A 21,894-nucleotide genomic window follows, 5' to 3' on the forward strand; every position below is an offset into this window, starting at 1 on the left:
TTCAAAACCACTTCAATTATTTATTAAATGCATATGTACACACATACATACATATATACTTAGGTAATAAAATATTCAGCAATACTCTAGCCTCCAGACGAATGCTCCGAACGAGGCCAAAGCTTTGCATCAAATTACACATTTCATTTCTCCAAGCTCGGATAGGCAGCTGCCAATGTCTTCCGTCCATGCCAATCCCAAGCATTTGTATTAATATTGAATTTAGTGTTGCCCATCTGCACCGGACATGGTTCTTCCACATGCAACAGGAAGCAGACAGTGTAAACACTCAGCTCGAATTCCGGTGAAGTGCCAATGAAAAGTGTGTTATATGGCTTAATATGATTGTAGAATGTAAAGCGTGTGGCCAGCACATATTTGTTCTGCAAAAGAAAATTACTTTAATAAAAAATGTGGCTGAGAAATTGCAATAGATAAATGTGTTTAGAATATAAGTCTAAAATTTTCTCATAAAAATATAGGTATTTTAGAGTACATTCTTAAGGGGGGGTAAGATCAAATCATACGAAAAAAAGCCATGTTTTTGTGATTTTTTTTCCTGACGACACAGTTAAAATTTATTTATCCAACCAATGGTACATTGAAGTATGACATTCGAAAAATGTCTTATCAATTTTTTACAAAGAAGTATTAAAAAATACGGCAATGGCAGCAATTGTCCGGACGGGTCTCGAAAAAAAGTTGAATTGCGGTGCCCCTCATAACTTCAAAACTACTGCACCGATCCTTTTGAAATTTTAAACACTATGTAGTTGTCTATTCTTAGCTAATTTGGAAGCTCTCTATTTTAGGGGTAGTAGGTATATTTGCCCAACTTTGATATTCGTAGCCACTTATATACAATTCCAGCATCGGCCAAAATTGGGACCTGTATAGGCTTGCTATAATTCTATTTTATCATCCTAATATAAATTATCGATATTGTTATAAATTCTAAGATCATATGAAGGAACTCTTTTACAGGGGTGGTAGCACCGCTTCCTCAATTTTGAGCATCGAGGTCATTATGGAATGAGCTCTTCCGAACATCTATCGAGCACGTGTTGGCTAATATAATTTTTAGTTCAAGTGGTATGAAACTAATTCCAAATAGATCTAGAAAACTCAGTCTCGATAAATTTTAAACAAATTTTCATGTCGGTTACTTGCATTGTACCGATTGTCTTGGGATATGATGCAATAAGTGAGACGATGAAATCTGTCATTACGAACTCATTTCCTATGAAATGCTGGTATATTTTATACTCAAAGAAATACCTTATCCAATTGTATTTTCTCGATGAACCCCTTATAATCCAAATTGCCTTGGGCTTCCTGTTCATGAAAGTAAATCCAATTGTGTAAACCTAAAATCGTCTCATCGCGCAGTTCGGCGAGAAATACATGCTCAAAACCCGAACTACCCATGCGTCCTCTGGAGCGTGAATACTGGGTAAACCAAACGCTCCTGAGTAATTCAATTTGAGCCTTGTGATTGGCGGCAACGAGACCTGGAAGTGTTTCAAACAAACGAATAAGTTGAATTGAATTGGCGTTACTTTAGAATATAACCTCGCTGTTGCAGAAATAGCATTGTATGCTTCATGATTGAGGTTTTGAGCACAGCTCTAAGAAAATCCAACTCTTCCTGTGCCTGTTCCGCCGTGGTGCCTTCTACTGCATTCACATCGAGCAGATAGTTGTCGAATAGTCGACGTAACAATGGAATCGTGCTGGAGGCATCCGTTGTGTACAACGCATCATCTGTTTGGAGTAAACTTTCGAGGAGAGCAAATCGAGTTAGTTGAAGTAAGTTTTCTTTTACAACTCTGATGTAGTACTTACGGCTCCGCTGCACGGTCGTCGCGCGCAAAAGATTTGGTTTTTCCCTGGAAATTCACGTTGATCGGATAGTTGTTGGTACGCACTTCGTCGGCGAAAAGACGCTGTGTGAGATCAATAATTTCGTGCTCAACAAATGTGCCATCATCGCCGCCACCGCCTTTGCCCGCATAGAAGTACTCTGCAAATATTTACCACACAAATACAGCTGTTGATGTTTTCAAATAAAACACTTTATATGCCAAGACTCACCGTAGATGTGCCAGCCGACAATGCCCAACACTGCCAGCACACCAATTAAGATGAAGCGCTTGATCTTCTCACATTTATCTTTATCCAAATGTGTATTTGAACCACTCGAATTGGTTTCAGCTTTATTTTGTTGATCATTATTATTGAAATTATATTGTGTATTATTTGTGGCGGCACACATCTGGCGTTTGTTATTATTCCGTCGTTCAATATTATTATTTTTACGTTTTCTATTTTTACACACAACTTTATCACACTTCCATAATCCACGAATATCTCTTATTGTCTGATAAAAGCTTAGTTGATCTCCACTTTTTGATCTCAACATGATCATGAGAGCAGCAAAAGAGCGCGTATCACATTGAATGTACTTCGACAGCTCTCAAATGGTTGACTTGGAGCACCGAAGTGAACGAGCGGGAGAGTGGTGATACAGCGTAAATCCAATGCTCTGCTCTTAAGCGAGCTTTAGCTGAATATGTTTCTTCGCTGGCTATTCAGCGCTGGCAGCCGCCGCTTACTAATTCAATTGCTTGTAAGCTTTGGTAGATAATGCTTTAGTTGGTTGGATAAAATGCTATGTATTTGGCCATATGGTGTGTTGTTTCATTTAATTTGGCCAAGCAACTGCCATATTGGTTATAAGTATACGCTTGGGATCGGATTAATCGGTACTTTTATTAGCTCGCTATTTGCTATGATAATTACTTCACTGACTGTAAATGTATGATAGCATAAAATGCCATATGTCGCCATAAAACGTAAAGTAAAGTAATGGTAAAGTAATTATTCGAAACTAAATGTAGTTGGAAAGTAACAGGAGTGAGAAAGTAAGGTCTTTGGAGTGTATGGCCTTGTTTTTGTTTTTTAATTTTAGGTCTTCCAGTCTGGCAATAATGGACGACGTTTGCCTACCTTTTTCTTCATGGCTTCTATTGAAACAATAAATCTTCGCAATTAACCAAATTTTTTTTGTTTAAAAAAGTTCATAATTACAACAAATGTTTAGTTATAGTTAAAATATGTTAAAATAAAATGTTTAATATAGTTAAAAAAAAAACAGCCGTCACACGGATTTATTCCCATAAGTGTGTTCTACAAACTATATTAGGCTTCAGAGGGAAAAGAGACGTCTTCACTCAAGATATTCAGAAAATAAAACGATTACGTTAAAAAAGTGTACTTTGCAAGTCGTAATTGAAGCGGTTGTACGCTTGAATAATAACAAAGCCACAGAAGTCGGCGGGTAGGAGCTATTCAAATACGGCCACTAAGAACTGACAAGGAGCATGCATTAGCTTCTAGCAGAATGTGGTTAGATGAAAGTATACCCGACAGTTAAAACCTTAGTATACTCTGACCACTCCATAAAAAGGGATTCCAGTCAGCGCCAATTATCGTAGGAAAAGTTGCCGCAATATCGCATATCAGGTCTTATCGAGTATGTCTATAGAGCTATTGACTAAATATTCGCCATGCGCAAAATTTAAAAAAAAAAAAAACTTTTCCATCAATTTTGCAGCTGCCTTCGACAGCACAAACAGAGCTGCCTCTATACCGTTATTTGATATTCCTGAAAAATAGCTATGTAAATTGACACAAATCAATATCTATCCAAACTATTCGGTATCAAACGAGGCTTTTGACAGGGCGACTTCTTATCGTGTGATTTTTTCATCCTGATGCTGGATAAAACATTAAGAGCCGCAGAGCTAAATAGCCAAGATATAATAGTTATTATAAAAAAAAAAATCAAAAAAAAATAGTTATTATTCCACGTTATTTACATAGTTCAGCGAATAAGAAGGCAGCGGCTATTTATATTATGCTGACTAGGTCATATTGTTTGAATGAATTAAAGCCCTCCAGTTTTGAAGGTGTGCGATGTGATAATCGCTGGTCGAAGCGGAGAAAGACTTTCGCTCCATGAGAAAGAACAAGTGGACAACGATCTGATTTCGCTTGGTATTTTCAACTGGTGGCCAAGGCGGTGCCTACACTTACGCGAACGTAGAACATAGGTTGCCTTTTATTTTTTTGATATTATACATACTGAGAACGTTTTGCCATACGAACGCTATTTGTGTTGTTTACAGTTACTTGAAATATTCATCTTGGCCAAAAAATGGAAGTAAATCTCGAATATTTTCGCGCGATTATATTTTACAGCTTTCGTCGCGGATTAACTCAGCAACAGTGTATCGATGTATTTAATTAAATTTTTAGCCATGAACATTGTTAAGGATCAGTTTATATCGATGGTATGGGAAATTCAATTGAAGTCGTAGATCACTCCAAGATGACTTGTTTGAAGGTCAATTTGCAAATCGCTCAAAAAAAGGCCCTTGTCGATTAGTTGAATGAAATGATAAAAAATACGAAATCAGTTTATTGTTTCAACTCATATTTATTACTCAAATCTACAGTTATAATTTTACTCGATATTTATGTTAAGGTATGATCACTCTTTTAAATTTTTGTTTATCCTTTATGATATTATATACATAAGGGTGTCGCATACAAATTTATAAGTAACTAGTGCACATACAAATATTTATATGTTGTATTTATTTGATTCCATTATGCAATTGTGCTCATCGCGCTTGTGGCATAATTGTCTTTTTCTTTATTTGATACTTTTTCATAACAATAAAACTGTTTTCATTGCTGCTCGCGTATCCATAACTTCCTCTAAATAGCCAAAAATTAGCTAACAATAGCTCATTGGTTCGCTGTTTTTTGTTGATCGTCAGACTTTGTGAATGCCATTTGCGGTACACAGCGTTTTGCTTTTACTTTGGCGAATATTCTATCAGTTCATCATCTGACTTTCATCACGTATGCGCCGCAGACCCGACACTGTGGCGTAAATTAAGTTCAAATGTTAGTAAATATATGTTTGTGTGCAAATAGACAACCAAAGAAGCCGGTAAAAATAGTAAACAAATTATAGAAAAAATGCAGATAGAAAATATGAAACTGCTATAAACAGTTTTTTCAAGTAAGGCTGGAATGTATGCACATATGTGGGTAGACAAACGATTTTCGAGCGCCTGGGTCCCCACATGGGTTGGAGTTTTTATAGCAGCTAAGGGCAGGTTTACATTATTTTTCAATTTTTTTCCCACAACTCATTTTCTGACTTATCGATATGAAATTTTTTCTTCTAGCCACACAAAGTTGTAACTTTTTTATATTTGCGCATAGCATACATACATATCTCTTGGTTAGAGTTACATTCACGAGAACTCATTAGGACTTATGACTAATCACCTCTCTCTCTCTCTCAAATGAAGTCATGACCATTTCTACTCTTTCTCCAATTTAAAAAATAAAAACTGCCTCTATCTTTGCAGCAGCTTGTGGTATCTCATAAAACACTTACAGAACTGTAGCGTCTGAGCCACTAAGTTCAACCAGACTAACTATTTCGGCGTCCACATATCCTTTATATTGAAACAAAGTGGTCTAGATTGCAAGAAATGGAATCAAACCAATAGAGAATCTCATTGTGTCCCTACCCACCTTATCTAAGTCTTATAGCAGTTTTGCTGCAAAGCATCTACAGGTGCAACGTCTAGAATAGTATTGAGGGCCATGTTGGCTGGTGTTGTTTTTCCGAGCCACTAGGCAATGACACCGTATGACATTATTTCCTTAACTTTTGACGAGATATCATACTTATATATTATTAATAATACATTTTTAAAATCTTCTATGCTTCCTTACAAATTTCGTGGCAAAATGCATATACTCTCTTCAGGGTATAAAAATGTGAACTAAAGGTAATAATGAAATACACAAACAACTTTTAAGAGTGTCTTCTTATGTAAAGTAATGGTGTTTTTAAGTTATGTTTGCTGTATATTTATTAATTTGCTTACCAATTTTAGTCATTACCAAAAGTTATAATCGTTCCTCACTTAAAATACTTCTCATCCATAGTTCAAAATTTAATTTGTTTGATTTTTTAATGGTGCCAGTAAAGAAAAGTGATTTCACTATCAAAAGTAAACTGAGAGAAGAAATGTTAAGACTTTCTTAAAATTATGCTTTTCTCGATCTTTATCTCTATATTTTTTCAGTACATAGTAGTATTTTTTGGAATTTATGGAGTGTTAATTGGTAAAAATATTGGCCCGATAATTGAAAAAAAATGTATATTTTGCTTTTAATTGTTTTAAATTTCAAGCGTTAAAATTATAGTTAGTTAGAGAAAAGTTATTAATCAGTAAAACACGCACAACTCGAGAGTTGGAAAAGCTTTATGTTAGGTAAAAGAGGGCTCAGGGAACCTGACCTGACCTGATTCAACCCATTTTTGATACACAGAGATAATATTATCAGGAAAATATTCTCTCTAAATTTTACTTGTATATTTCACACATTGACCGATATTTTCAGTCAAAAGTCACGGATTTCAACTCGTGATCATTTTTGTATATTGTACATTACCCTAACGGTGAACAAAACTATAATACTCTATAGCAACATGCTGCAGGAGTATAAAAAGACTGCTAGCGAAGAAATCAATCAAACGCATTTGTGTACCTGGGCATATAGATATATAGTTGATGGAAAATATATGAATTAACTTATTCAGGAGCTGACCGTCGAGACGCGGTCATTATAAAGCGTTTAAGGTCCTAAATTGTTTTGGAAGCGACAATTTAAAATAACTGCTCAAGTTTCGGAACACCACCACTGTAGTATAGATATTGAAGACACCATAAAAAATTCCACATCTACTTTAAATGAACTATGTTTAAGTAGAGATACTGGATATGTTCAGATCGGTAGAATGCAGATGATCAAGTTGACGACACTGCCTCTAGTGGATTAAGACGAAATTTGCTTTCAAAGTGCTCAATACTTGAAACTAACAAAAATTAGGAGGTGGAAAGCCGCCAGCGCTCTTCAAGAAGCGAAAAACGAAACAGTAGAGCTATATATATTATTTATAGTCTGTTAAAGATATTAGATATGCCGCGATAGCCAATATATGACATGATTATGAGAATATATATTACTTCAATGGAAGAAAGTTAGATATGTACGCAATATCTCACTGAATTATTTCATATATTAATTTCTTAAATGACAACAGCTTGCGCCCGCATACTAGCTTTGATACACGCTAAGGTCAGTTACAATTTAATTTGAAGAATTAGTTGTATAGAAAAGTATGAAGCAAACCTGATACAATAAATAGATATGTATATCTTGGCAAACAAGTGTATAAACAGTGAAGCAAATGAACAAAGAAAACAGAAGGGAAAAAGAACATAGAGGCACTCACGCACATGAACACAACTCTCTATATGAGCGAAAAAAAGTAAAACCAAAACCATTTGAGAAATAAAAAAGAAAAAAGTTAACATCTATACCCTTCACAGGTCCATTTATTACAGTATAAAGTGGTATAAAAATACTTTCACCTTTATTTTTATCAGTCAATTTGCATGACAGCTACATACGAGTATATGCTTTAGTTGTTCGAACTAAACAATAGGTTCCCAGATTGGAGCGTTGCCTTGGATAATAATCTGTGCCAAATCCCGTGAAGAGAACTTGTCAAATACAAATGTTTTCTATACAAAAACTTGATTTTTAACGATAGGTTTGTATGACAGATATATCCTATATTGATCCGTTCAAAAGAATGTACTCGGAGATTATAGCTTTACCTTGGAAAATAATCCTTACCAAGTTTCGTGAAGATAGTTCGTCAAATTAATATTTTTTTCATGCAAGCATTTGATTTCAATCGTAAAGTTTGTATGGCAGCTATAATCTATAGTGGTCTGATATCAGCGGTTAGGACAAATAAACGGTATTTTAAAGAGAAAAATGGAGTTTGCAAAATTTCAGATCGATATCTCGCAAATTGAAGGACTAGTACGCATATAGCATAAACTCGTCACGCTGATATATACATACGTATATATCTTCTTCTTCTTTATTGACATAGACAACATTAGCCTCGTATGAGATTCTTATCCGAGGCTGTTTTCGTCTTTTCATTGGTAGATTTTTTTTCGAGGCCGGTCCCAAATCCAGCGCACAACCCTGGGGAGGGGATGTTTTTCACCTTAGTTCACCTTCAAACTAATGTTTTTTGGCCAACCAAAGGATACTTGGTCTAAGACCGGAAGTCGTGAACTGCTTGAGCCATACGTAAAAGAATCATCTCTGGTCGTTCCCAAGTGAAAGGCGCTGAGAGAACTTTTCTCACTTGAGTGAACTACTACACATGGCTCCATCCTCCCTGGTATATGTATACATATATAAATAATTTATAGGATATTCGACATTTTTTTCTGTGTATTATAAAACTCGTGGCAAACTTAAGAAGTGTACCCTGTTAAGGGTATTATAATTGAAGTCAAGTCAAGAAATCAAAACAAAAATACAGATGCTTCTTTTGCTGTGCCTTGCAAAGCTGCTATTCACCAGAGTTAGAGAAAACACGCGTAACAAGTGAGCTCAAGCGTCTGCTTTTCCAGCGTTTGCACTGTAAACACGCACAATCAATGTATATGCATATACATATTATACTATATACTATGATACATACATACAAACGTACATCCCATTGACATTGCGTGCGCCGTCAGCTGTCTTTGGGGGTTACCGGGTGCGCTGTCAAGGCTTTATAAGTTTACTGCCACGTTGCTGTGCCAAACAGTCTCCTACCATCATTAAAGTTGCACGGACAACACAATTGTTCACTGACATAAGTAACCGTTACTTGCAAACGCGTGTCGCAGTTTAAACTCCAGTGAGTCGCTGTCAGTGAGTTTCAGTGTAGACAACTGATCAGTGAATCAACTAAACGGTGTCTCAATAAAAGAAGGTAAGCGGTGCCAAACAAAAAGTGATACTGAAGCATTTATAAAGAAGTGTAACAAATTTATGACAATTACAAAACTTATATTCTGCTTTATACCAAAGTAGTGTAACAGTTCTTTGACTACTTTTGACCTCAAAAACAGCACCTATACTTGCTAGACCGAAGCTATAATACACTTCAGAGCTAAGATATGATCGGTCAGTTTGGATGACAGCAATATATTATAGAGATCCGATCAGAATAATAGAACGGGTACAAGATTTGAGATCGATGTATCAAAAACTGACTGACTAGTTCTCGGATCCGCAGATCGACAACCTCTCAGAGAGACAGACATATGGACATGCTTAAATCGGCACATCTCGTCATGTTGCTCATTTAAATACAGATTATGTTAGGTTAGATGGCTGATCTAGAGAGATCGCACGCTATATGTAGTCCTTTGTGAACCAATCGAAAAGAAGAACTCCTGTGTTCGAACTTATGAATTATAAAAAATGATTGGTAGCCAATACAAACAGCAACAGGAGTTTAATTTCCATTACCGCCAGTTTGATGGCGCTCCCAAATATTTAGGCCTTGACCTCACAAACGCGGGGCAGTCCAAAATAAACAGCTTGTTACAGTTGTTTTCACCTCGTTTTCTTCCATACAGCTTCTGCAGATGGCGTCGGGTCAGATTCCTAGCCTTACAGCATGTACGCCATTAGTGCAATGGCTTGTTAAATCCCCTTCAACAAGGCAGAAGTTGCGAAGGATCTTGAGCCAAAAGGCTTTTGTGGCAGCGCTTGTACCGATGGTGGCTCAGTGCTGGCCAAGCTCCCACGAAACTAAGCTATCTAGTAGTTGAACACCGGAGGATACGGGAGCACCGACCCGCCAACCATTCTACTGATAGCAGTTCTAGGGTGCCTTTCTTTGCTAGCTCATCGGCCTTACAATTTCCTGCGATTCCGCTGTTCTGGCATCCATACCAGTCTTATCACAAAGACTCACGATGCTATTGACAACGAGGTTAGGCACTGCTTGACCAACCCTGAACGTACTGTTGACGAGCTATCTTAGTGGATGGTCACTTCTGGGAATCGGTTTCGACTTCCCTTCACTGCCCTTCGTCACCTTTCCATCAACGTTAGTGTTTTTATTTTTGTCCATGCAAATAGCGTCCCCAATCAGAGCCGCTATCCGTCCCCCGAAAAGATAGTCGCTTTTAATGGTACCAAGGTTGTCTCAGTAAAGAGGCCAAAGTGAGGGTTGCACGAGCCGTCTAATGTTCGATGGTAATGAAGTTAGAATTGCTCCAAATTCCAAAACATCCTATGTTGGCACCCATAAAGCAGTCATTCGAGCCGTGGGAGTAGCCTGTGAGTTCTTAACAAGAAAATTTATGCAGCGGGTGACATAACTGCTATAAAAATGATATCGAAAAGTGGGAGGGTCGCTATAATCATTGTAAAACCCCTAAATGGAACTATGTTGAATACAAAATACGAATTTAATAAAAAGAATGTGTTTTGACATGGCAACTGGGGTATTATCCAGAGTTCCTCTCTCTGCATGTATCTCACACTCCTCCCTGCAGAAGCATACATCTTGTCGATAAAGTAATAAAGCGTAGAAGAAAAACTAGTCTAGCGAACTCCTAAGATCCTTTCGACCGACGCGCGTTTGTTCACAGATACATATATGTATATATACTTAAGTATACTTTGTTCTATTCGACCTTTATTTGAACTTCGTGGCATCTATCATAAATCAACATTTTGTTTTTGTTTCTTCACTTAACATTCGACTAAGAAATTAAATTACTTTCCTCCATAACAACAACAACTCGATTTCAGTCATTTCCGTCAAAGCAAACTATTCCAACATTCGTGCAGGTAAGTTTCTTAGACACTTTATCTCCTACGCTTGACTTCTTGCGCAAACAAGTTAATTTACTTTGTTAATTACAATTACCGTTCGAGTAAAAGAACTTTTCGTAATCCCAAAGGTATAATCAATACAAAATGCCAGCATTTGTAGTCAGTTTTGCACGCATACTTTTACAGCTACAATTAACCCTTGTGTGTGCATTAAAAATATTTATTGGGTAAAGTTGGCTAAGAGAAAGTGGCGTGGTTGATGAAGTTCAAGGAGAAATAATTAGAATAGATTAATCTGGTAGGCTAATAAGCCACGCATCGACCAGTTTTGGTCCTTTGCAATACCAGATGGAGTTCAGTTGCTAGTTCCAAGAGGAGTAGTCATCCTTTAGGATGCCTGCGCGTGACGTGAATTATAACACACTCTGCGGCCTCAGTATCGATACCTCCTTTAGTGTATGTAGTGGAACTCCAGTTGCTTTCAGCGTAATCTTGCCAATGCGGGACAAGTGCACAAGAGCTGATCCATTGTTTCACTTGTGCCCTGTTTTAGAGATTTCCTGCAGTCTTCTCGTTCTGTCAGCCCCATTCTGCGAGGGTGTAGCGTCAGTGACCAGTTAGTATACCCATCATAGTCTCTTCTATTGAGTGCCAGTAGGAATTTGAACATGACTTTTATAGTTTTGTACCCAAGTAGCTCGTTTCATCGGGTTTGATAAAGATCAAGGAGGAATAATTAGAACAAGGATGCCTGGCATTAAATTGAGAAGCTCTTTTAAAGTTTCGTTGATAAATTCAAAAATCCTGATAGCGTTTTATTACGTGGAGAGTTATTAAGAATCGGAGAAGTTGGGGAAGTCTAATCTTTTAGCTTCAAGTTTAGTGCAGGGACCGCTATCGTCCATACTTCAACACTACAAACGTCATGAGGGTTAATTAACTAATACCTACTTACTACCTTGTACACTTTTTCAGCCACCTACCGTCTTATACCAAAGCAAAACCACAGAAAGAAACAAGGCAAACAAAATGGGTTTCTCTGCTCAGGAAGTTGCTGATATCAAGGAAAGCTGGGAAGTGCCAAAAGCTAACCTGACCGACTCCGGCGCGGCTATACTAGTGCATTTTGTTACCAAATATCCCGATAATTTGATGCATTTTCCCTTCAAGGATGTACCAATCGTTGATTTGAATGTGAGCTATCACTTTTCGTGTTTTTTTAACTAAAACTTAACAAATAATGTTTTTTTATTACTACACATTTCAGAAAAACGAACGTTTCCGCTCACATGTAACGAAGATTATGAAAGTCTTTGACAACTCTGTCAATGTGCTCGGTGCCGATGAAGCGCAAATAACACAGATCTGGCAAGATTTAGCCAAATCTCACGTTAAACGTCAGATACCAGAAAAATCTTACTTGGAGTTGAGGGACTCCATTTTGACGGTTCTTAGCGAAGCGGCGAAATTGACCGACGCACAAAAGGCGTCTTGGCACAAAATGTTAGATCATGTATATGCGATCTTATTTCAGAAAATGTCCGAGTTGGGCGCTTAAGTGGGAGTAATGAGCATAAACGAGAGCGTTGTTTAACAAGATGCGAGCGAAAGTTTTCAGTAATGCCTAACAGCGTGTAAAAACTTTTTGAACTTTATGGGAGCACATATTATATTCTCTTAAGATTTCATTATTATTATTTAGTAACTTCTTTCTTTTAGTAAAATATTTTATCTGGTAGTTAATTTGTTTGGTTTGTACTGTCTTACTGACTTGTTTGAATTTAATAAAAATATTAAGTCTATGGGGAATTTATTACATATTTTTACGGCAGGTGGTCTTTGTCATAGATTATCGCGTCTTGAAGATATTCGAAAAACATTTTCAAGAAGGTGGGTATAAGGTCATTTGGTTTTTACCAAACTCAACGTGAACGCGATTTCTGTTTACCATTGAAATGGTTCAGAAAAAAACAGATAAAAACCATCAAAGTTGAAGGCGAGCACAAGTTTGGCTTGAAAACGAGTTTGCGGACACTGCTACAGAAAAATCAACCATTAAGAATTGATATGCTGCGTTCAGATGTGAAACCGTACACCGTCCCCAAAAGAGGTTGTTGCCGACGAAAACATCAAAAACGTCTTCAAAATAATTTTTGATGACCGTAAAGTGAAGCTATTCGAGATATCAGTCACTATAAAGATATCGACTGAAATGTGTATATAAAATCATGCATTAATATTTGGGTAAGAGAAAGCTTTGTGCCGAGTGGGTACCGCGCGAGTTCCTTTTTGACCAAAACCAACCACGAGTTGTTAATACGAACAGCGTTTTGAGAAGCCCAAGCGTAATAAACTCGAATTTTTGCGTCGATATGTGAAAATGGATGAAACTTGGTTCCATCATTTTACTCCGAAGTCCAATCTACTGTCATCCGAGTGGACTGCACACGACGACTCGCTCCAAAGCATTGAAAAATGCGCGTGGAGTAATTTTTATTGACTACCTTACAGAGGAAGGACTATCACCAACGACTATTACTTAGCGTTATAAGGTTTGAAGGACGAAATCACCGAAAAACAAGTCAGTGAAAACGACGGCAAAAATCCTTTAATTGACTTCGAATTTCTTCCGAATCCACCGTATCCTCCAGATCTGTCTAACAGCTACTGTTTCCTGTTCGCAGATCTCAAAAGAATGCTTGCTGAGAAAAAATTTTTGTGAAATGAAGAGACGATCGCCGAAACTAAAGCCTAGTTTGAAGCAAAAGACAAAGCGTTCTACAAGAATGGTATCGAAAAGTGGATGGGTTGCTATAATCACTGTATCATCCTTTAAGGGAACCATGTTGAACAACTTATTTTACACAAGCTTATTAAAATGTTGTGATTCTTTCGGTTTATGTTGTGATCTCGAAATAGTTATTTTGATAAATGTATTTTACCGAGAAGTTTGCTTCGAGGGCGAGTTTGCCCCGCCCTAGAATAAATTGGCGATACTTTTTCAAAGGTATAAGATTTGTTTTATAACAAAAGCAGATAAGTAACTGTAAAATAGTGGTTAAGAACCAAATTTGAATTGAAATTGCAACGTTTCTATCCTAGATTGAATGAAATTGGCTGCGCCTAAAATTATGTTAAATTATTAAATGTACTGCTGTTATTTACTTGTAAAGCAGAAGTGATGCTTTTTTTTGGCTGCAAGCAGATAATTCAACTTAAAAGTTATATTTATGTAAGAAATACAGAGTCTATTAACAACAACAACAACTTTACGAATAGTAACATTAATCCAGAGTTTCATGAACATAATTATATGTACATTTTTTATTTTGTTAATGATCACGTAGACTCTTCGAAAAAATTAATACTTATGTGGTTGCGTGTATGTACGATAACGAAATTTTGAAAAATATGTCCAATTTTTGCGAAGTAAAATCAAATAGCGTTATAGGTGCATGTGTATGTATACGTGTTTACACTTTTCGTATTTAAACACTTTTTTGACATCTTTTACACTTTGCCTCTATTTCACATCAAAGTCTTCTAGTGGTGTCCAAACAACACTTAATTAAATTTTATGCTCTTGCAGGGAGTAAGGTCAGAGAAATACCTTCAGATATATAAGGCTTGCCAATATTTCCGGTAAAAAGTCAACTATATAGCACTTTGTCCACATATTCAGTACCTACGGGCTTGAATAGTTATGGTTCGATTTGGGCAATTCGTAAGTCATAAGGCACACCTCAAAGGCACTATTTCTGAAAAGTTTTATCGCGTTATATTTATTGCTTCCTGATTTGTACACTAGAAAGGAAATGATCAGATGGAATATATAATTTTGTTTTATGGGGAGAATGAGTGATTCCGGTCCGGTTTTCGCACGTTAGATAGGAATGTGAGAAGAATGTCACGTACCAAATTTGAAATCGGTAGGGCGGTTCTCGAGATATATAATTTCACATAAAAGTGTGCAGTGCCACAACCATTGTTCCGTTTTCACACCAGTTCGCATTGAGCACTCTCATAAAATCCTATGGTATTTGCACAAGGCGAATTTGGTTGTTATAGCTTGAGTGGCTTAGGAGTTATACACATTAAACTTAATAAAAAGCATGGCTACCCCACTTTTTTTGTCTACAAACCTAAGTGAATCGACCTTTACAGTACGTTTTATGGACGTACCTTAAGTCAATGCTATATGCTTATAAATAAGGTATGACTGACCGTGAGAAGCCAATCTTCGGGGCGAACATTTTTGTTAATATTTGAAATACCAGTTCCATACATCTAAGGAAAATACACCGTGGCAAGATATGAAATGCGAGCTGTTTTTCTCTATCACCCAATACTTGACGGACCTTAATTCCTTCTTAGTCAGGCTGCATCTAAAATTTCGTATAGAGTCTAAATATATTTTTATAAATTTGTATATATATAGAAAGTCACATATGCATTTTCACATCGTTTTTTATTTACATTGCCTACTTCATCGTTATCTCACTTATACATGGTATCAGCCAATATACCAAAGTACTTGAAGAAAGGGGCTTAACATTTTATTTGTGTTTAATTGCACTCTGTAATCTTATCGATAATATGCTAAATAGATTGGTGTACTTACAATTCTACTACGAAAAAGAATTAATGTGTTCATATTATTGTGTCAATTCATCAATATGAAATGGCTATCTTTATATATATAAATCTTCTGACCGTGTGTTTGCATTTGAACTGCTCCTAAACGGATGGACCGATTTTGATGAAATTTTGTGTGTATGTTCAAGGAGATTCGAGAATGGTTTAGATTTACAATTTGGTCCACTGGAAAATGTTTTTTTAAATTATTTTTTAAATTAATTTTTCATTTGTAATTAATTGCTAATTTTAAATGTTTGACCGATGGATGGCGCTACCATCGCAGTATTCAATATTCAAACCTTAAATTGGCGTAAACGTGCATTAAACAAAACGATGCCAAAGTAAAAGGCGACATCTCTAGATCAAGTTTTCATATTGTGGACAGAGTTGTTCGTTCTTAAGTAATAAATTGGGTCATTCAATACATCTATGGGTAGCTATAAAATTTTTTCATACGTGCTAACTATCGGAGGGGGTATCTTGACAGGCAATTTACAATTGCAAAAGGTCTGGCATAAAAAATAGTGGCATAACTGAAGTGTTGATAAAAAGGTCTATTAAAATTTGAGATATACAGAAATCTTTTCGAAGCATTGCACAGAGCAATGCAATATTTAAGCGGGAACGATGAATACATATATGCGTACAATTTCAAACTGATCCTTCCTGAAAAATATTAAAATTGCTAAATATTAGGAATGGTAGAATAGAACTGCAATCAAATACACAATGCAATGAATTAAAACTGGCTCATTTATCATTCGATGAATAATATACCACGGGCATCCCAAAAGACTGATGCCATAACCTTGCCAGCCGATTTTTTTGTCTTTTCACGCTTGAGAACCGTTTCTTAATATGCAGTCCACTAGGCTGACAATCGATTGGACTCGATTGATTTCACTGATGCACAGCCCAAATTCAATAGTATTTTTACCCCAAAAACCAATTCTTTCTTAACGCACGAAATTCTTTATGATTCATTTTTTTGTAAACTAACACAAGTTGCTTCACCAAAAATGCGATTATTCCTTAAATAATATTTATAATCTAACTAATAGAAATCATATAGATGGTATTAGTAGTACTACCTATGTAACAGCCACAGTAAAACTTGGGCGGGTCCTCTAGTATACGTATATGCAGACATTTATGTATATAGTAAAAGCATTTCAACTATTTCCAGTTCCGACCAAAATATGAGATCAAAGCTGAAGAAAACAATGCGTGCTAAGCATTATAACAGCAATGTTCCGCCTAAAGCAGGAAATACACGCAGTGTCCAAACAAAGTTGAGACAATTTTTTATTTAAATGAAACAACCGAAAAAACTCTTCGTTTGTTAGAAAAAAAAACAAAATCAAAAAAAGTAAGCACTTCAGAAAAAAATAAAATAGCTTTAGTCTCACATTAAAAACTACAAAATATAGTTTGTTACCGCCACCAGTTCATAGTGGTTCGACTTGTATGAAAACGGTGTCATAAATGCTTTCAGTGAAATTTTCACCACAAATCTATCAAATTATTTTAAATATGTAGTATAAAAATGGACCTTGAACAATTTTTCTTTATTTAAAATTGTTTATTAAAGGATATTTTGCTATTCACGAAGTTTTTTATGGACAACAAATATTGCATTTTTCATGGCAGCCTCCATTACGGGTAAAATTACTTCATTGTGATCTGCTGTCCAAAACTTTTAGATTTGAAGTTCATTGCGCAAAACAGAAACAGTGAACTCATACAATGGTTCAGATGAGCTAATCGCCGTCGCTTTGTTCTTCCTGGTGACTCCGAAAAATTAAGCTAAGTACGACCCCGACGAGCACTTTCCGCAATTAACTGAGAAGTACCTGATTTTCCAATAAAGATGATATGATTTCTAAGTTAAGTTTCGGCAATTTTAAATGTGACGGTGATAATTGTTTGTTGCGAGCAAGTATTTTTCATTGGTACAAATTATTCATTATTCAAAGAGGGTCGAGAGCGTGTTGACGACAAACCGGGTCCAGGGCGACCATCAACATCAACTGATGATCGACACGTCAATAAAATAAAGGAATTGGTGCTTGGGAATTGACGATAAACAGTCAGAGATCATATGGTACAGTCTTCGTTGGATTATCAGAGGGACCAGTTAAGACTATTTCGAAAGATTATTTGGGCCTAAGAGAAGTGAAAGCATGATTGGTTCCAAATTCGAAAAACGGCGTCGCGTTCATGGCTGTCTGTGCTTTCCTATTACCAAGATGTCACGACACGTATTATAATATTGCAGGCGATGATTCTTAGATCTTGGTTTTGCACCACGTTGAAGCACCGTCTCACACCAAGTGACTTCTGGCTGTTCAGCAAAATCAAATGAGCGCTCCATAGAAATCGTTTTGAGTCAATTGAGGACATTAAACGTGAATCGCTACGCGCATTGAAGGCTATTCCAGAAATTGACTTTAAAAACTATTTCAATAATTGGGAAAAACGTTGCACAAGTTTATTGGGGTCAAAGAGGATTACTTTGAAGGGGACGACATCGATTTTGACGAATAAATTAAGAATTTTAAAGTTATGAAGAAAGTTTTACTATTTTTTGTCATTTCAGTTTCAGCCAGTGAAATTTTAAGTAATTTTTTTACGATCAATACGGTTTAAAAAATATTCGTGGCGGGAAATACCCTCGGAGTTTCGTAGTTTACTTTTGTTACATAATTAAATTATTTCATTTAACTTTATTTTTGGCTTTGGTATTAATTTAAAAAAAATTTTTTTTGTTGAAATCGCAAACATTTGCGCATGATTTGCATAAATGCTTGTATTAAGGCGCTAGGAATAGCGATAAACGATAAAAAGCATTGCGTATGAATACAATCACTTCTTCATAATTGACGTATGGTTTTCGAGAAATAAGTACTCGTGTTTCAATGGGTTTTTCATGCGCAGTCAATCCATTTTTGGTTTTCTATAGCCGCGTAAAAATTTATTATTCACCAAATTTAGCTGATGAACTCCTTGTTTATTGGTCGTTAGAATATTTGTATTGCATATTTGATGAATTGATATGGAATATATATTTCAGGTATTGTAATAGAAATCAGAAAGGCATGACCATTGAGAGCTCAAGCTATTATGACGACAAGGAAACGTCCAAGTTTTGTTAGTTAAATTTATTCGCTTGGGTATTTGAGAGGACTTAGGATTACAGTATTAGTAGTTATCTAGAGTTTACAAAGACCTCGCGATGTCTGACTATCAGTACGACTATCGTCTCAAGGTCATCTATTTCAAACATTTGTTGAATACTCTCTAAAAATTCCACTGAATATGGTAGGTAGACTATTGAAAAATTAAAATAATATCACAGCATTTACATACATAGTATGGTAAAAAATATATAAAGACTTAGCACGAAATCATATTTTATTAATTATTTTTATTTATTGATATTTTTGCCAACATGTGGATGTGCGCACACCTGCCAGAAAGCGTTGGTTTATCGCTCAAGCATTTGTATGCAAAACTTGTACACTTTGTTTGCCATGTTCCTATATTTGCATTGGCGCTACCGAAAGCGTCGAATTATTTCGCTGGTAAACAATAAATATATTTAATAATAAAAATAAGATAATTGACATGCTTAGAAGCAAGTAGAAGGAAAAGAAAAAAATACCAATAGTTTTCTCCAAAAATACAAACATAATTTAGAATAGGATTTCTATTAAGTATGTACATATATCCACAAGTTTTTCGTTAGCACCTTCTATGAGTATCTAGTAATGCTTAAACTGAATCTACATACATCGAAGATTTGAGGTGAGTCTGTTTCGCTTGAAGCGCTTCTGAAGAAAAATTGTCTTCCAGTCGCTCTCTCATAATATATAATATGTAACTACCGCTACTAAGCGTTGAAAACCCAAAAGAAGCGAAATAAAATAAATTTTTGGTGTAACGAAGAAAAAACGATAAAATAGAAATAACTCATATTGAAACAAAATTTGAGTTTTGGTTATAAAACGGTTATATAGATTATATATTGGTTATTTATTGGTTATATCGCACAGTGAAAGTTGAAAATTGTATGTAATATGATGTAGTGAATCGTAAGCAATAAAAAACTCAATTTCGATTATTTGATGATACGTGTTTGCTGCAGAAGCGTTGGGATACCACCTGTTCAAATTTTTTTGGTACACTTCCACTCGACGTAATTTTTCGTCGTCAGTGAGCACTTTTAGGACCATCTTCGCGAGCATCTAGTGCAGGTTCAAGTGCTCCGTCAGTAAGTCATGAACTACAGAGTTTGATAAATTTGACATCTGGGCAATGAAACGAAACGAAAGTCGACGGTTTGAGTTCAAAATTTTACGCACACGCGTAACATTGTCGGTGTTTGATGAAGTCGCAGGTCTCCCAGCACGGTCTTCATCAGCACCCACTTCCCTCAAAAAAGGCCTGGTGCCACCGAAACACACCACTTCTTGCTAAATCAGCATCATGTAAACCTATGTAGACTCCAGTACATTTGCCTGCTTTTTAACGAATATATCGGTCAAACAGTGAAGTTTTCACAGCATAACCTTGCGACAAAAATGAGTAAAATCGGGTCAATTCTTCTTTAGTTTCCATGTACATAATATGTTTAAATAAGCCTTAAACTTTCGGTTATATGAGTATATTGATCAAACTGTTAGAGTACAAAATGTTCAGTTACACCGGAACGAAGTGCTTCCTTACTTGTTTAATAAAAAGTTTTGCTGACACCCGAAGAATTTCCTAGAGTTTGATATTTGCTAGTTGAAAATGCATAAAAATTCCAATTAGACTTCAACTTAGTGTCTTACTTTTCTGTTCTTGTTGTAATTATATTAAATATGATGAAATTAGTTTTGATCGTTGCGCAAGTTTTCAGCCAAAGTAAGAAAGATAAAATAGAAATAACTCATATCGAAACGAAATTTGGCAAAAAAAAAAACGCAAGTCATTGTGGGCAAACGTTAGAAGATTTACGACAAAATATAAAAAAATTAAAAAATGTATAGATCATTTTTAAAGGGTGCACGTGTGTGTGTATGTGTAATGAACACAGCAAAAATGACAATGACATGGCAAATATTTTATAAAAGAAAAGAAACTGAACGCACACGTGTATTCAAAACCTCTTTTCGAGTATTAATTGGCATAAGCCAAAGCAGAAGCAGCAGTGGAGAGAAAACTGTTCGCATTGAGTAGTAATTCTTATTAGCCGGAGAGCGAAATAAAATAATTTTTTGGTGCAATGAGATGTCTTTGTTTCAAATAACAGGTCGATTGAAAAGTCCCCAGCCTACCATAGAAAAGCACTGTTTTTGATTCGTTCCCACGACAGTCGGGTCTACGTAATCGGAACAGACCCGGATTTTTATCCAGCCAAGGACTGTCAACTCGGCAGCATTCTGTCGCTACAAAAACAACAACAACTGTTCTTGGTTGAAATTCGTTAAAATCAACATGGTTTCCTTCAAGAGTGACACACTGATTATAGCGACACTCCAACTTTTCGATACGAAATTTGTAGTACGATTTCTTTTTTGCATCAAAATAGATCTCAGTTTCGGCGATCAACTCTACATTCGACAAAAATTTCTTTCCAGCGAGCATTCGTTTGCGATCTGAGAACAAGAAATAGTCGCTGGAGGACAGATCTGGAGAATACGGTGCATGTAAAGGCAAATCAAAGTCCAATTCATGGATTTTTGCATTAGTTTTCACTGGCTTGTGACCTGGTGCATTGGCTTGGTGAAACTGCACTTTCTTACTTTTTCAAATAGGGCCGTTTTTTGGCAATTTCATCTTTCAAACGTTCCAATAACACAATGCAATCTATTTTCTATTTTCACATATCAACGCAAAAAGTAGGGCTTATTATGCCTGAATATCTTCAAACACTGCTCCGAATCATCAACTCAACCAAAGGCGCATTATTTATTTTTCGGTTGCGCAGGAACAAAACTCTTGCTTACTTGAAAACAAGTATAAAACAAGTTATATTAACAAAATAATTTTTGGTTTCATGCAAAAAATCAATTAAGCTGGCAGCAAGAGAAATATTCATGAAAGCTAAATAAAAATAGGTATTGTCTTATACAACATCTATTTACATCTTATATCTACTTATGATTATACCCTGACTTTATTAAGAAGTCGACGAACTGAGTGTCGAGCTCGGTACATCTGAGTGCCTATACGTGAACCAGTCCCTCAGTTTTGTTGACCTCGTTCTGAAACTTTGTATAAGTCGTTCTCTCCCATGAAGCTGTTTTGGAACCGGACTATAGCATACAAGTATACTACTATACACAAAAAATATTAACACTTTGTTCATAGTTTTAAAAATCTTAATTTATGCTTCCAATTATGTTATCCACCTCAAAGTAGTCTGTCTTGAAACACATATACTGATTTTTAACCTGC

General features: G+C 36.0%; 2 protein-coding genes across 2 annotated transcripts; one reads left to right on the forward strand and one right to left on the reverse strand.

The window, feature by feature from the left end:
* On the reverse strand, nucleotides 1-2,443 carry LOC105234091 (endoribonuclease CG2145). Its single transcript, XM_011216335.4, has 5 exons — nucleotides 2,095-2,443; nucleotides 1,846-2,023; nucleotides 1,573-1,778; nucleotides 1,279-1,511; nucleotides 1-383 (listed from the first exon to the last, which is right to left on the reverse strand). Exons 1-5 carry the CDS (start codon nucleotides 2,426-2,428, stop codon nucleotides 144-146), a joined length of 1,191 nt encoding a protein of 396 aa, XP_011214637.3. The 5' UTR covers nucleotides 2,429-2,443; the 3' UTR covers nucleotides 1-143.
* Nucleotides 2,444-8,761: 6,318 nt separating this feature from the next.
* On the forward strand, nucleotides 8,762-12,603 carry LOC105234090 (cytoglobin-1). The gene is made up of 3 exons (XM_049448602.1): nucleotides 8,762-8,950; nucleotides 11,788-12,006; nucleotides 12,080-12,603. Exons 2-3 carry the CDS (start codon nucleotides 11,842-11,844, stop codon nucleotides 12,368-12,370), a joined length of 456 nt encoding a protein of 151 aa, XP_049304559.1. The 5' UTR covers nucleotides 8,762-8,950; nucleotides 11,788-11,841; the 3' UTR covers nucleotides 12,371-12,603.
* The last annotated feature ends 9,291 nt before the right edge of the window (nucleotides 12,604-21,894 follow it).

The sequence above is a fragment of the Bactrocera dorsalis genome, chromosome 2 (genome assembly GCF_023373825.1).
Source record: "Bactrocera dorsalis isolate Fly_Bdor chromosome 2, ASM2337382v1, whole genome shotgun sequence".
Taxonomy (NCBI): Eukaryota; Metazoa; Arthropoda; class Insecta; order Diptera; family Tephritidae; genus Bactrocera; species Bactrocera dorsalis.

What these genes read in the sequence shown, in the direction of transcription:
- LOC105234091 (XM_011216335.4), bottom strand. Translation starts at nt 2,428, where the DNA reads ATGATCATGTTGAGATCAAAAAGTGGAGATCAACTAAGCTTTTATCAG. An exon ending in GACGACCGTGCAGCGGAGCC is followed by an intron (nt 1,779 to 1,845) that starts GTAAGTACTACA and finishes TCTCCTCGAAAG; the next exon opens with TTTACTCCAAACAGATGATG. An exon ending in AGAAAATACAATTGGATAAG is followed by an intron (nt 384 to 1,278) that starts GTATTTCTTTGA and finishes TTTCTTTTGCAG; the next exon opens with AACAAATATGTGCTGGCCAC.
- LOC105234090 (XM_049448602.1), top strand. Translation starts at nt 11,842, where the DNA reads ATGGGTTTCTCTGCTCAGGAAGTTGCTGATATCAAGGAAAGCTGGGAA. An exon ending in TACCAATCGTTGATTTGAAT is followed by an intron (nt 12,007 to 12,079) that starts GTGAGCTATCAC and finishes TACACATTTCAG; the next exon opens with AAAAACGAACGTTTCCGCTC.